Raw genomic sequence first — 15,188 nt, 5'->3', positions numbered from 1 at the left:
CAAAGACAACATAAATAACGCTTTGTTTACAATCATTCAACTGTTGGGTTGTGTTTGACATCAAGTGATTGACAATTAAATTAAATTAATTAAATTAGTATTTCATTTACTATGGATTCAGTGGTAAAATTTACATCAAAGACACGGATCAGTTGTTTGGATAAATCATTGCCTAAGATTAGGAATGAGGTATAGTTTGCCATTAATTTAATGATTAATATGACTCATGTCTTGACGATTGTCCTAATGATTGTCTAATTTTATTAACAGATAAGTCTTAGCGCTTACGCGTTGCTCATCAGCGAAATGGTTCAGTACTGTCACAATCGGGTCTATACTGTTCCCGAACTGCAGACCAAGTTTGTCATATCAATTGTCTTCTCATATCAATTACTAATTATATGATTATTTTTTTGACAGATTAGCCGAAATGGGTTATAGAGTCGGCCAAAGAGTAATGGACGCGATGGCCATCAGAGATAAAAACTTCAAGAGAGAGACACGAATTATTAATATGTTAGTACTGTTGAGGACTAAAGTGTGGATCAATTTATTTGGCAAAGAAGCGGATAAACTGGAACAGGCAAATGACGACGAAACCACTTGTAAGGTCACCACTGATGACAACGTTATCTTCAAAAATTGATTAATCCATTAATTACTTGTTTTATAATAGATTACATAATAGAAAGCGAACCATTGATTAATAAATACATATCTGTTCCCAAAGATAAGGGAGCACTAAATTGTGCCGCTTTTGTGGCCGGAATTATTGAGGCCGTACTCAATGAAAGCAATTTTGTAAGTCATTTGTCACCACATTTTACTTACGAGAATTGATTTTTATTTATCACTAATTGATTTGATGACAGAAAGCAAAAGTGACGGTTCATTGGCACAAAGGAACCACTTTTATGATTAAATTTGATGACTCGGTTGTGACCAGAGATAAAACACTCGATAATAAATAATATTTATTAATATTTATTAATTTACTGTAGTATTTATTTTGATACAATTTTTAAATATTTAAATCTAGATTACTATTTCTAGATATACAGATATTTGCATAAATGAATATCCATATTATAAGTGTATTTTATTGTTATGACTTTAAAAATAATTTTTAAATGAAAAATAACTTAAGAATTCAATTTAGAAATAAATTTAAATTACATTTTTTTTGCTATAGTTATGGTTTTTCTTGTAGTTTGTCTCTCATGTGTTGGGTTTCGACAGCATTTGTTAAAACTGGATAATAGCATTGCTGAGAAATACCACAGTTATTTAATTTAGACCGGGCCACTTTTATGTAACCCTCATCTCCCCATTTTGGTCCCCAACTATCACAAAATAATTGTATAATTATTATTTTTTTTTAATTAATTATCTTTATGTTATACCTGTTTCTGAGGATGAAATAATCTGGAGTATAACCGACAGCAACGACCGCGTGATTAACTTTTTTGGGGTTACATTTTGGATCATCAAAAATACCGGATCTTTTTCAAAGTGATAAATAAGTTTTTATGTAAATAATTGCGATCAAGAATTTTAAGCTAAAAATAATACTTATAAGAAGCCATATCTTTGGTCAGATGTAAGGCAATAGTGACGGGTCCGTAGTTGTAGATAGCAGTGACCAAATCGTTGTCCTGACCCGACTTCAAACGTTTTCCTTCTTTTACTTCGACGTCGACTTTCTTTTTTGGATTATACGTACACTTGGTTTTCTATTAATTTATTTGAACTAAATTTTGATTTACTATTAATTAAATTATTTATTATGTAAATTACTATTCCGGTGTACGGATATTCAGTGATGCTATTAATTCCTTGATTTGCGGCCACATATTTAAAGCCCTGTTGAGGCATACCTAAAATAGTTATATACATATTATAAGTTAATTATTTAATAATAATTAGATTTACAATCAATGGCAGACCTCCTTCGCAACCATTAGTTCCGAAATCAGCGGAACAATCAATCAGATTCTGTTCACTGACTGTCAATGGCTTCATTGGATCAAACTTTCCCTCAGCAATCTGACGCTTCATGTTATGACCTAATGGATAGTAATTAATAATAATATTGAAAATTATTACATAAATGGTTTGTTTACTCTCGAGGACAGCGGCCGCCGCAAAGCTCCAACACGAACCACACTTATCCTAAAATACAATTTAATAAATATATTTAAATTAATAAATTATTAGGAAATGTTTGGTCAAAATCGATATAAATAAATACTTGATTTCTTGGTGTTGTTAATATACCATACTTTCTCCAATCCCATTCTTTTGGTAGATCAGCGACAGACGGTACCGGCGCTGAAGCTATTTTTCATACAAAAGACAATAAAAAATATATAATAATTGTACCAAAAATAAGAACAAATATAAACCTTTGACCATAACATCTCCGCCGTCTTGTTTGAAACCTAATTTTAGTTTCAAAATTTCAGCGAAACTCTTATGAAAGAAAAATTATCAAATAATAGTTTTTGTTTAAAAATATATTTTTTTAATAGTCTTAACAAACCATATCTGACAGTTCATTCAAACCCTTAATATATTTAGATTTCATGTTTGCATTGTGTTGTCTAATCCTTTCAATGGTTCTCTTGAATAAACTACTTCTTTCTTCTTTTTCCTGTTCGTTCGCATATTTTTTGTTAAAGATATTCTTGAAAAACAATTAACAGTTATTCATATTCTATAACTTTTTAATTAATTAATTAATAATAATAATAATACAAACTTTATATTCTTCATAAAATGGTATGAATTGAGTCAAGTTTCTGATATCGAGTTTAGTTAAATCAAAGTGAAGAATATCCTTGAGTTCTAAGTTAAAGAAAGAAATGAAATATTTATGAAGATATGGTTTAATCAAATAAATTGATTAAATTTTCAATACTCTTTGTCGTGTCGTGGATATAAATTTTTGCTTTATTTTTAAACTTTTTGTATTTATCTTTAAAAGATAACTTTTTTGTCGGATCCAGTGTTGTTGCTTCTGTTGCCGCTTCGGCAGTGGTTACCGGCGGCTTAGCAGTAGTTTCAGATGTAGTGTCTTCCGCAGTGATCGCTTCACTGGTGGGTTTAGCAGTGGTAGTGTCTTCGGCATTTGTTGGAGCAGTAGCTGCCAATCCCTCGTCGTCATCACTTTGACATACTTTCGTAAGATATAAAATGGATACCAATATCAGTAACACAATTGAAGACTTCATTTCTTTTACACAATTAGTTAATCAAATATAGTATTCATTTAATTAAAAACAAACTTCATTTTATTTTACTACAACTACATTATTACTAAATTAAATTTACTTTAATATTAAAATGCTGTTCATATATCCAGGGTTAAGTAAGGGGGTAGGGGGTAAGGCCAAAATACCCCTAAGATTGAGATTTTATGATTTTACCCCCAGACGTTTTGACCAAATAACTCATAGTGTCTCATTAATGCTTTTATCAACTATTTTTAAATTTTAAATACATTATTTTATTTTTTGTTAAAATTTAATTTTTTATTAATTTTTAAAGAATTTTTAATTTTTTTTTTATATTTTGGGAAAATTTACATATTTTCCTGGGAATTTATAGGGGAACTTATGAGAACTTTATAGAATTTACATGGGAATATTCGGGAATTTTTTCTTGACCCCCTTGATTTTGGATTTTTGAAAAAATTGCCGTTTAAAAATGCAATAAAATCTAACCCCACTCTAGACCACCCAAGATTTTTCGAGAATTTTGTAAATTTCACCCCAGCCTAACCCCCCCCCCCCCCAAAAAAAATCCAAAACCTTGCTTAACCCTGCATAACTATGTATTTCATAAATAACTATTTGATGTCAGTTATAATTTTCTAATTAAACAAATACCATATTTAACATATAATTATTATCAGATTTTATTTATAATTATTAAAATTTCAAATTAGATTTTTTTTTATTAATTGGTCATCAATCTGGTTAATAAATCTGGTCATTATATTTATGATATCTTGTTATATTAATCATATTTTTAAGAAGATCTCATCATGTTAAATTAATGAAAAATTATCAAATTGCTATTAAACATTAGTGACAAAAAAAAAATAGAAATGACAAAAGTAAATAGAAATTTACTAAATATATTGTTTTTATTTTAATTAACTTTGTGTGTTGATTAGGTAATTACAATAAATCAATTAAATATACAGTATTATTTGAGTAAACAAATATATATTATTAAATAAAAACAAATATTAAAATTTTACTAATAATTATTAGTAGTTTTGATAAAAATTCTATATAATTTTTTATAACTAAATTAATTATTTTTATTAATTTCAAGATTTAATTGAAGTTTATTAAAATATGAAATAAAATATTATTTATAACATATTAAAAACAACAATATTTAACATTTATTATTTAAATAACTTATAATATTTATTTTCATTATATTCTTAAAAAATATGAACATGTATGAAATACATTTAACATGTATAATTAGTAAAAATTTAATTTAAAACAATAAAAAAAATTGTTTTAAATAGTAGTACAAAAATATTTATAACACGAATTTAATTTCTTTGATGTTATATAATGAAGTTTACAATAATTAAGGAAATAATCAAAACTTTTAGCGCAAACATAGACCCAAACATAATGGTCTTCTATAGTAACGATAGCGTCTAACAATACGATACGGACGTAACCCATAGTTATAGCCATAATTGTAGTCATAAATGCTTAGTGGACGGGGAACGGGATATGGACGACCATAGTATGCGTTATAATATTGGGAATCTATTTTTTTCACCATTGATACCACTAAATATACCATAAATATATAAATACACACTTGTATTTTCATTATAACAATCTTTTAATTAATGATAACTAAAATGCTATTTTTTAAAACTAAAATAAATTCAACAAACAAAAAGATTTTTATACTCATTTAAAACACAAAAATCTATATTGTATTGACAGATATTTTATATAATATTTAAAACTTTTTAAATTAAAATTAACAATTCAATATTAGATCAACAATAAAAGTGGGAATTTCCTAAAATTTTTCTATTAAAGGTTATCATAAATCTAAGTGATTTTGACATAAACTTCATAATAGTATTAATTAACGCTTATTAGTAAAAATATTTATTTCAATAAATAATAATTTATCATGTATTGTATAAAAGATTATTTTTTATTTATTAACAATAGTACATATTTTGTAAATATAATACAATCTTGTATTATATTGATATTACAGACTCTGTAATAAAGAGCATTGAAAGTAAAATTAAATAAAATCAATGAAGCGGTAAAAATTAATTACAATAATAAGTCTTTTTCATTATTTAAAATATTTTATTCTTCGAAAATATAGGAATTAAAGATAAAACATCCTATTTGTGTGAAAAACATCAAATCATTAAATCAAATATTTAATATATGATTGATTGACTTACAATTGTTTTTCTTTAATTTATTTTAAGGATAACCATATCGGGTATCTCTATATCTGTCTCTTCCGGTGTAATAAGGTCTTCCCTGATTGACTGGTCGTCCGTGTTGTGAGGGATAGCCATATGATGGTCGGTCGCGATCCTGTGTCTGCCACGGCTGTCTGTAATTCACTACTCGAGAACCAACTGATCCCAAGTAATCGTTATAATATTGCATTTGAACACCACTGATGCTAAACATCATTAAGACAGACAACAATATCGCCAAACAGTAGACTTTCATTTTCAAAATGAATAATATTAATAAAATTATTTCGTTTATTATTAATAAATTATATTTAGAATAATTTGTTAAACTTTTTTAAAAATCTTTTTAGTAAAGTAAGTAAACTTAATGAATAATTGCTGATCTGAAACTACTATTTATATACTTATTAATAAATTAATAAATATATAATTTTATATAATAACAATTTATCAAAATTAACAAGAAATCTAACTTGTTTATTATTTTTTTGATAATATAATAACTAAAAATAATATAATAGTGTTAATATAGCATTAGTATTTTTTGTTTATAAAATTAGTGACTTTTCACTAAAAGTTGCAATAATTTACAAAAACATGTTATATTTGATTACATTTTTTTCAATAAACGTCAGTAAATCTGTGATAAATTTTATGAATAGCCGATAAATTTCTTAAAATTACTTAAATTTACGTAAATACAGTTTATGTCCATTTTGTTTGTCTCACATGCTATTGCAATAAATGATAACTTTCAAACAATAAGCTTATTATATTAAAAATTTAAATCAGTTTTGATTACCATTTAAGTTAATAACATTAAAGTTTCATTCATGTTTAATTTACTGTAATTGCTTTTAATTTGATTAGATATTAGAAATAAATGTATTTGTTTGTTAATATTATTGTAAATATTATTGTAGAAAATTAATATTGTTTTTAAACACTATTTCTAGTTTAAATTGAAATCAAATAAATTATTATAAATATAACAATTAATTCGTTTATTAAAAATTAACAAAAAATTAAAATTTATAATTAAGTATTTCTATTAAGTAAAGTATTATTACAAAAGTTCACACTATTATTGTAGAATATAATTAAATAAATAAAACTTTACATCAATTGGATGTAATGATATTATTAATATTAAAATACAGTACATATATGTATATATATACGCTAAATATGAAGTCTTAACCGTAATTCAACATTAAAATTGTATAATAGTTTATTAATTTCTCTTTTAAAAATAATTTTACAATACAATAATTATTGTACTGTAAATTAATTATTATAATATAATTTATAACATATAAACTCGTCAATATTTATTTAGAAAATCTGAAAAATTAGATAAATTAAAATATTAACAAATAAATTAGTATTATTGCAATAAAGCAATTATTGTAAAGCATAAACTATAATATATTTTTATTTTAATAAATTTTATATCATTGTCAAAATACTTAATAATTTTAGTAATATTAATATATATATATAATATATTCATATACAGTATATATATGTATAAATTTAAATGAAATAAATGTAAACAAATAAAAATGAGACTAAAATAAAAATATATGCAATTAAGCACTCTTTGAGCAGAGAATAGGCTTTCCCTCATGAGTTTGGTTGTGATGTATTTTAAATAATCTCTTATTTGCAAAACGATTGGAACAATGAAGACATCGATATTGAGCCATAGTTGATAAACCGTTTGAACCGGGAATCATTTCGGTGATCTCTAAGATAGACTTCGGCGGTAAATTGACAACTCGTCCGCCTTCAAGACGTATGTGTTGTTTCCTCTTAAATAATAACATAAATGAATCAAATTTTGGTTTTTAATTTTGTTAAAAAAAACTTTTGTAACATACAGTATAAGGTGGCGATACTTCACAATTCAATGGAGTAATTGAAATACTATTATCGTTAGAGATATTGTGATGCAATGGATTAAACTCAATGCGATTCTTCTTTTCCGAAACACGTTTTCGGTAAACACAGTCACCAATCAGTCTCTCGAGTCGTGGAATAACCAAAGTCTTGGGAAAGTTTTTGATGACCAAAGACATGGACGATCCGTCCAACTTATGCTCTTTCATGTGATTTATTGCTATTGAATCCAAGTTTGGCACTCGAACTATACGGCCATTTCTTTTGCAAATAATACATTCATAAGGAAAGTAATTTAAATGCTTATGGATGTGACCACTGAATTGAACGTCATTGTGTCGAAAACAAGGCATTACACTATCAGATATCTGATTGCCCAACAACTTGATACAAACGGGACAATTATAACTACAGGAACAGGTCATCACTTTTTTAAATAAAATTTGAGAGTCAAGAAACTCATTGACCCATTTAACAAGTGTCTGATCTTCACATATCTCATAATCGACATCAGCTCGTGTCGAGTGTTCAGACTTATGATGTGACATAAGATGATCGACATCTGAGAAGTTTGTATCGCATATATTACACATAACCGGCAAATAGTCAATGTGTGAGCCGTAATGAGAATAGGCCTCTATTTTAGTGAAGTATTTGACTTCAGGACAAAATATACAGAAATAAAGTTCATCATCGCATACATTGCCGGCATTCCTCTCTATCAATGGTAAAGGCGAGACATTGACTATCATATCACTATCATTGGAATTATTGTTACTCTCATTAAGAACTGATTTTTTGTCGTTATTATTATTCAGTAAAAATATGTCGACCTCTGGTTTAACTTCATCTTTGTTAACAACTTTGGTATAAGTGATGATATTATTATTATTAGATCGCGGAGAGATGTGCGGTGAATCCAAAGAATCAATATTATTGGAGAAAATCATATTTAAATTTAAATTAAGGGAAGTATTTGCAATTTCAAGTGAATCGACTGTTTTTTTGTCATCCATTTCATTAGTGGTGTCATTAGGGGAACCATATTTTAATGACTTCTTGACTGGTCGTCTCTCCATTTGCATTGAAATTCCAAATTGTGTCAAATAGTTTTCTATAAATTCATCCAATTTGGGAATCGATATAGTTTTCTGAAAGACATCCCATCGGGCTTCGTTGTCATCTATTTCCGGGTGTTTTAATTTGATATGACTGTGCGCTTTGCTTTCAAAGTAAGCCACGTAAAACTCATTACCCGCCTGTTTGCACAAAACACATTCATACGGCAAATAACTTAAATGTCTGTTCAAATATTATAATAATATTAATATCAATAATAATAATAATTTAAAAAAATGCAAATAAATAATACCTGTAGAGGTGATCAATCTTTCTATTGATAGTACATCTTCTGGGTTTATTCTTCATGATATCTTGTTTGGCGAACACCCGATCACATACCGGACAGGTCTCTCGTGGCGGAAATGACCGAATCATTGTTGTCTGTGAGTAAAGATATGCAGAAATCCATTTGTCATATAATGGCTGTTCTTTTTTCTTATATTTTCCTTTGACAGCTTTAGGATGTGTTTGCCGGTGATGTTTAATAAATTCTTGTATATCAGTGATACCTTCACCACATAGTAGACATACAATGGGATAATAGTCAATATGTTTCTGGATGTGTTGATATGCAATCTCTTTTACCGTAAAGTTTTCGGTACAAAAAATACAGAAATAGCCGGTATTGGACTCACTGTTGAAGTTGTGTTCATTTATGTCAATCTGTTGAAACTGATTGCAATCTTCAGTGTCCATTAAATCTGAAAACTGTTGACTCAAATTAAAGTTTGTATTCGTATAGACAACTGGTTTGGTCTTTATTATAGCGCCAGTACTTTGACTCCTTTTATTACACACTTCGGCCGATTTCTTAATAATTATTTGATCTCCAGAAATGAGATTTTGTTTGGTTTTTATAGACATATTTGTGGATAAATTTGAATAAGTCTTTACAATTGGTTTGAATTTGATCTCCACTTTATCTGATTTGATCAGTGAATGTCTGTTAATTTTCATTACAATTTTCTTTTGAGAATCAGTCTTAATCTTTTGCGGATTAAATCTTAGAGAACCGCTTGAAGTATTATCTGTTGATTTAGATCTTTTAGTTATGACATCTGATCCGCTAATCTTAATCATTGGTTCATTTAGATTACTATTACAATCATTGTCGCAAACAATTGGTATAATTTTTGTTTCAATTCTCGATCTTTTGATAAGACATTTAACATGTTGTTCGGTCGGAGTTCTCTGTGATTGACTTAAGACTCGTTTGGAAGTTCTGGTTGGCGTCGGAACATCTGGAGGTGCGATGGACTGTGAATTGCTTTTGCGTTGAGCACAACAATAGTGAATAAATTCTTCGAGTTTATTAATTTTCACTATTTTAACCAAAGTCTCCAATTGATTATCTCTAAGACTATATGAATGACTGTTCCGTATATGTCTAGTGATTTCGGCTAAATCACACTTCTTGTGGTAGCGACCATCGGACTCGCATTTGTTGCATTCAAACGGATAGTACCTGAGATGACTACACACATGTCGGACCTCATTAGGAAGTGCCTCGTTATGTGACCACTGGACGTTTCCTTTTGCAAACTTGACATCATTGGCGGCACTCAGTCTTAGAAATGTCTGACAGACGGCACAACCGGTAAATAGTTTACAACTCTTGAATAGATCGCTATATGTCTTATCGATGACTTCGCTCTGGTAGGAGAGGAACCGTTCGATCCACATCTCGATGACACCCGTCTCGTCGACACTTAATGTTTTATCATTGCTATTGTGGTCTTCTTCCACACATTTGCGGTCATTATCGCAATCGTTGCAATAGTAATGTACTTTCATGTGATTCTTGTAATGATTGTAGGCTTCAGACATTGTCTCGAAAGTGATACAATTGTCACAAAATATGCAAAAATACTTTTGCAACTTTTTATCCATGTTTGCGGACAACTTCGGCAATCAATGGATATCACAACACATTAATGTCAATTAAAACCACTGACTGACAGTCAAATCAATGACTACAACATTAGTTGTCGGTCTGGCGTTGGTTTTCCCGTTAATTATCTATTAATATCTTGTAATTAAATATATATAGTATAAGAGGTTTTGGTGTGCGGACACTTTGCCGTCGAAATTAATGTGTTGATTGGCCACTACTACCAAACGATAAGGTCATTGACAATAGGATCAAGTGTTGGACACAACGACACCATAAGTGTAGTCATATGTGTTGTTGTGATGTTTGGTTGCCTTTGCCAGTGTTGACTCCCTATCCTCGTTGTACTCCCTGTGCCACTCAATGTATGCGCGGATATTACATCTCGTGAGCGCTCAATAGGGTTGTCCTATACATAGATTTCTCTGGTTGTGTTGGTTTAGTGCACTGGTATATAGCGGTAGTGGTGTAAGTGCTGCCCCTATGCTATGCCTGTGCTGTTTGACGCCAAACACTCCAATAACGGGAAGCGAAGGCACACTCCATGACCTGACAGACAGTAACGCCAGTGAACGCCACTCCCGGCGCTGTTGAGCACTGGTATGACATTGACTGGTTGTATGGGATATACACTCCAATTGTCACCTATGGTTTGGTCAACTGTCCACTTATTTTATATATGATATACCCATATATATATCGGAGTTAGGGTTTAACCGGTTAATCCAAATAAATCATTGTATATAATATATAATAATACAAATGTCTTTCCCCAACAAAATAACGGTTCGCTCTTTTGGTTCATCAAATATACTGATTTTGAGGCAAACTTTTACTGACAATCCATGCAAACCATTGATTTGTTTGGAGAGATAAACATTTAATAGACATTTTAATGTTAGACATATTAACCAAATTTAAGATATCAATCGACAATTTCATCTCTATTTTAACTATTTTTGGAATCACTTTAATTATACTAAAACTATATCCAAATTAATAAACTTTTATTTTATTGGAATTAATTTAATTAAAAAATAATAATAATTAACTAAAATTCATTGATTTTTTTTCTTTCAAACCTCAAAGTAGTTTTAAATAAACTTTATTTATTAGTAATTAAATATTTAGATGTACTTCCAAAACAATTAAAATATGATTTAATATATATTTATTTATCTTATAAAAGTAGTCTACATATGTATTAAATACACTAAACAATTAATAGAAATTACTGTAAATATATATTATTGTAGAATAATACTGTACTTTACTATAATTACCAGATATTTGCATATAGTGTACTATAACTAACTAATACTAATATTACCGGTATATTTACAACTGTTTGTAATACAGTATATAGTATTATATAATATAAGTAATATATTTATAGTTTATATTATATGAGTGTTGTGTTATATTACAGGCCTCAGGTAATTAATTAGCTAATTAGTAATTAATTTTCAATAATATAAAATTAAAAAAGTTAATTAAAGTTAATATACTTACATTTTAATTTTGAGCTGGTCTAAATATTGTCACGAAAGGGCGGTAAGTACCATTACTAGCATAAAACGGTGCAACAATAAAATCATGATTGATTTTTAAATGGATTAAAATTAAATTAAATGAAATGCTATAATGTTTGCAGATTTTGCACATATATTCTCTTTCATTGTGCAAAAACTGTGTATTATCCATATTAATAATGAAATACAAATGAATAATCTTTTAGAAATTTAAAAATAATTTTCATAATTATAAATAAAAATAATAAATAATAAATAATAATTTCTTATAATACATATAAATTAATATCATAAATATTATATATGTGTTAAAAATTTTGTAAAATAAATAATAGTTAATGTAAAATAACAATGTAGTAGATATATAAAAAATATTTTTAAATAAATAAATAGTGCTATAAAAATACATAAATAATGAAAAAGTATTTGTATTTTAAATACATGTTAAAAATTGTACAAAAAATATAATGTAATTAATAATAAATCAAATTATTTTTAAATTAAATGTTAATAAAATACAATAAGATTATCAAAAACATGTGAAAATTAATATAAACGATTATAATAAAAATACAAAATTAATTTATTTTAAACAAAAATATTTGTAAATTATTATAAGGTTGTGAAATAACAATAATAAAAATTATAAATATGTCAAACAATTATTATTGTTAGATCTAAATTATAAACAAAAAAAAATTGTAATTTATTATAAGGTTGTGAAAAAACAGTCATTAAAATTATAAGTATATATAAACAATTAATATTGTTATATCAAACATAATATATATAAATAAATGTTAACATATTATTACATTAAAAATATATTTTTTAGTATTAAATAACAAATAATTATTTCCATTTATGGTTATTATATTTGTTTTTAAAAATAATTTATATGTTATTTGGCATAATTTCTATTAGTATAGAATTATTATACAGTAAAATCATATATAAGCAACAGACACTTTCACTAAAAATCATTCAAACAATTTTTGAGATTAACTCTATCTCTAATTTGTTACTTACTGTTACTTACTTTTTTTGTAAAGTTTTTGCTAAAGTACTGTTATAAAATGTCTACAAATGCTAAAGATTTCTTGGATATTGAGGCGTTGGAAGTATCCGATACAGACGAGTCCGGAGCCAGTGTTTCAGGTGATGAACCTATATCTTTGGTAGTCCCAAAACAAACAAACAAACGACAAAAAAATACTTCTACTCCCTCTAAAGGTAGTACATCCAAAACTGCAAAAAAATCTAAAGTCGATGACAATGAAGGGTATGCTATTGTCGATAATACTGGCTTCCAAGGAGAAAAGGATAAATTGCTTCACAAATGTCGTTCCGGTAATTTATTAATTAAAATTTAATATAATTATTTTGATTCTTATAATTAATTAACTAAAATTATTTAAATATATTTAAAACAGATTATTTTGGACAAGCTTTAACTGAGGGAGGTAAGGTCGTATTTTATTCACTTAAACGGCACCCCACTACAGGAAATCTGATTCCAATCTACTCATACCGCTTTGAAGTGGGTAAAATAAAACATGCAATTAAAGTACTAGGATTTTTGGCAAAAAAATATGGCGATGAATGTCAAAAATTATCAAAAAATGAGCTAAAAAAATTATCAAAATAATTAAATTATAAATGAATTGATTAATTTTATTTATCTAATTAGTTTGAATTATTTAATTAATTTGATTAATTTGATTAATTTGATTAATTTGATTAATTTGATTAATTTGATTAATTTGATTAATTTGATTAATTTGATTAATTTGATTTAAATAATTTGATTTATTTAATTAATTTGATTTTATTATTTTGATTTAATTAATTTTATAAAATTAATTTGATATGTTATTTGTTTTAAATGCATTTTTGTAACAATTCTATAATTATAATTACTTATTAATAATTTTTATTTTGATTTTTAATATATCAAAAATTGTATTTTTACAACCCTGTATTATTTGAAATATTTAATTTTTTATCATTAATTTTTGAATCAATTTATTTTTAATATTGTATTTTATCAACCCTGTAATAAATAAATTTATTATATATATATATATATATTTTATTTTATGTAATGTTATTAATATTTAATTAAATATATTATTATTATTAAAAATATATTATTATTATTAAAAATATTATATTTAATTTATAATTTTTTATAATTTTTTTTAAATAAAAACTTACGTATTAAATCTATACTGTCGAATGTGAACTGAAACTCAAATAATACTTATTATAAAATTAATTTTAATATAATAGTATAAATATAACTATATAATATAATTAATAAATAATTAATCACATTTTTTATTTTCAAAAAACATTTATTTACATTTATATTATATTTATATACATACAAAATAAATAGCATTTTTACTAAATATTAAGCCATATATGCTAAACGGCATTAGCTACTAGCTGTTGCCGTCAAATAAAATTTTTTTTTATCGCAAACTTGTTTTACATGTGATTATATGATTGTAACAAAACTAATATTACATTTTAATTTACTCCAATGTACACTAATAGTGCCATCTATTTAGTATCAAATGTAATAATTTTAAAAAAATTAGTAAATAGAAAAACAATGATAAAAATTGTAAAGACATTCAATATATTAATTATATATTTTTTAACATTAGTCTACTATTTGTGTAATTTTTAGTGTATATTGAGTTTGCGTTCAAATTGTTTGCACTGTTGTGTCAAATGAGTGTTCTATAAGACATTCCTATGAAATGTAATGAATATTTGAAAAACAATTTAATGTATGAAATGCTATGAATAGTAAAGACAGATAAATATATCACTTGTATTGCATTACATATACAGTAGTCAAGTATTGAAGACTATTGTATACTATTGTATGTATAGTCCAATCAAATTGTACAATAAAAATAATTGTCTAAATTAATAATTATTTATATTAATATATTTGTAAAATAATATTTATATTATTGTAAACATATTATTAATTTTTGTTAATGTTATGTACGGACTGACTGCTTTTTTAAATGTATTATTATGTTTAATATAATAAATAATTTTATGTATTAATCAAATTTGCAATTTATTAAAATATAATATATATATATTGCAATATTCAGTAATATAATATTGAAAAATATTAATTGTATATTATTGTATAAAATTGTTAACTGTTTCAATACAACCAAAACCAAAACAATAGATGTGTAATCAAAAAATAAAT

General features: G+C 26.2%; 3 protein-coding genes across 3 annotated transcripts; 1 reads left to right on the top strand and 2 right to left on the bottom strand.

The window, feature by feature from the left end:
* Positions 1-21: 21 nt before the first annotated feature.
* On the top strand, positions 22-1,001 carry LOC128960414 (trafficking protein particle complex subunit 5-like). The gene is made up of 5 exons (XM_054306486.1): positions 22-189; positions 271-359; positions 421-605; positions 677-801; positions 873-1,001. Exons 1-5 carry the CDS (start codon positions 112-114, stop codon positions 969-971), a joined length of 576 nt encoding a protein of 191 aa, XP_054162461.1. The 5' UTR covers positions 22-111; the 3' UTR covers positions 972-1,001.
* A 99-nt stretch (positions 1,002-1,100) lies between these two features.
* LOC128960410 (crustapain-like) lies at positions 1,101-3,329 on the bottom strand. Its single transcript, XM_054306482.1, has 11 exons — positions 2,921-3,329; positions 2,762-2,847; positions 2,543-2,686; positions 2,406-2,472; positions 2,252-2,337; positions 2,124-2,172; positions 1,947-2,066; positions 1,798-1,877; positions 1,573-1,733; positions 1,404-1,502; positions 1,101-1,343 (listed from the first exon to the last, which is right to left on the bottom strand). Exons 1-11 carry the CDS (start codon positions 3,231-3,233, stop codon positions 1,193-1,195), a joined length of 1,356 nt encoding a protein of 451 aa, XP_054162457.1. The 5' UTR covers positions 3,234-3,329; the 3' UTR covers positions 1,101-1,192.
* A 3,747-nt stretch (positions 3,330-7,076) lies between these two features.
* LOC128959447 (uncharacterized) lies at positions 7,077-10,958 on the bottom strand. The gene is made up of 3 exons (XM_054305400.1): positions 8,772-10,958; positions 7,381-8,701; positions 7,077-7,311 (listed from the first exon to the last, which is right to left on the bottom strand). Exons 1-3 carry the CDS (start codon positions 10,409-10,411, stop codon positions 7,090-7,092), a joined length of 3,183 nt encoding a protein of 1,060 aa, XP_054161375.1. The 5' UTR covers positions 10,412-10,958; the 3' UTR covers positions 7,077-7,089.
* Between the last annotated feature and the right edge of the window lie 4,230 nt (positions 10,959-15,188).

This window comes from Oppia nitens, unplaced genomic scaffold (genome assembly GCF_028296485.1).
Source record: "Oppia nitens isolate AA-2021 unplaced genomic scaffold, nextdenovo-longstitch-racon4-pilon3 scaffold4_pilon_pilon_pilon, whole genome shotgun sequence".
Lineage (NCBI taxonomy): Eukaryota > Metazoa > Arthropoda > Arachnida > Sarcoptiformes > Oppiidae > Oppia > Oppia nitens.
This window is presented reverse-complemented; position numbering and strand designations above follow the sequence as displayed.

Bases quoted from the DNA above. Each gene is read 5' to 3' on its own strand.
- LOC128960414 (XM_054306486.1), top strand. From the start codon at position 112: ATGGATTCAGTGGTAAAATTTACATCAAAGACACGGATCAGTTGTTTG. The intron at 190-270 runs GTATAGTTTGCC...TTTTATTAACAG, and splicing joins TGCCTAAGATTAGGAATGAG to ATAAGTCTTAGCGCTTACGC. The intron at 802-872 runs GTAAGTCATTTG...ATTTGATGACAG, and splicing joins TACTCAATGAAAGCAATTTT to AAAGCAAAAGTGACGGTTCA.
- LOC128960410 (XM_054306482.1), bottom strand. From the start codon at position 3,233: ATGAAGTCTTCAATTGTGTTACTGATATTGGTATCCATTTTATATCTT. The intron at 2,687-2,761 runs GTTTGTATTATT...TTGTTTTTCAAG, and splicing joins CATTTTATGAAGAATATAAA to AATATCTTTAACAAAAAATA. The intron at 2,338-2,405 runs GTTTATATTTGT...TATGAAAAATAG, and splicing joins CGGAGATGTTATGGTCAAAG to CTTCAGCGCCGGTACCGTCT.
- LOC128959447 (XM_054305400.1), bottom strand. From the start codon at position 10,411: ATGGATAAAAAGTTGCAAAAGTATTTTTGCATATTTTGTGACAATTGT. The intron at 8,702-8,771 runs GTATTATTTATT...ATATTTGAACAG, and splicing joins AAGATTGATCACCTCTACAG to ACATTTAAGTTATTTGCCGT. The intron at 7,312-7,380 runs GTATGTTACAAA...TTATTATTTAAG, and splicing joins AAGTATCGCCACCTTATACT to AGGAAACAACACATACGTCT.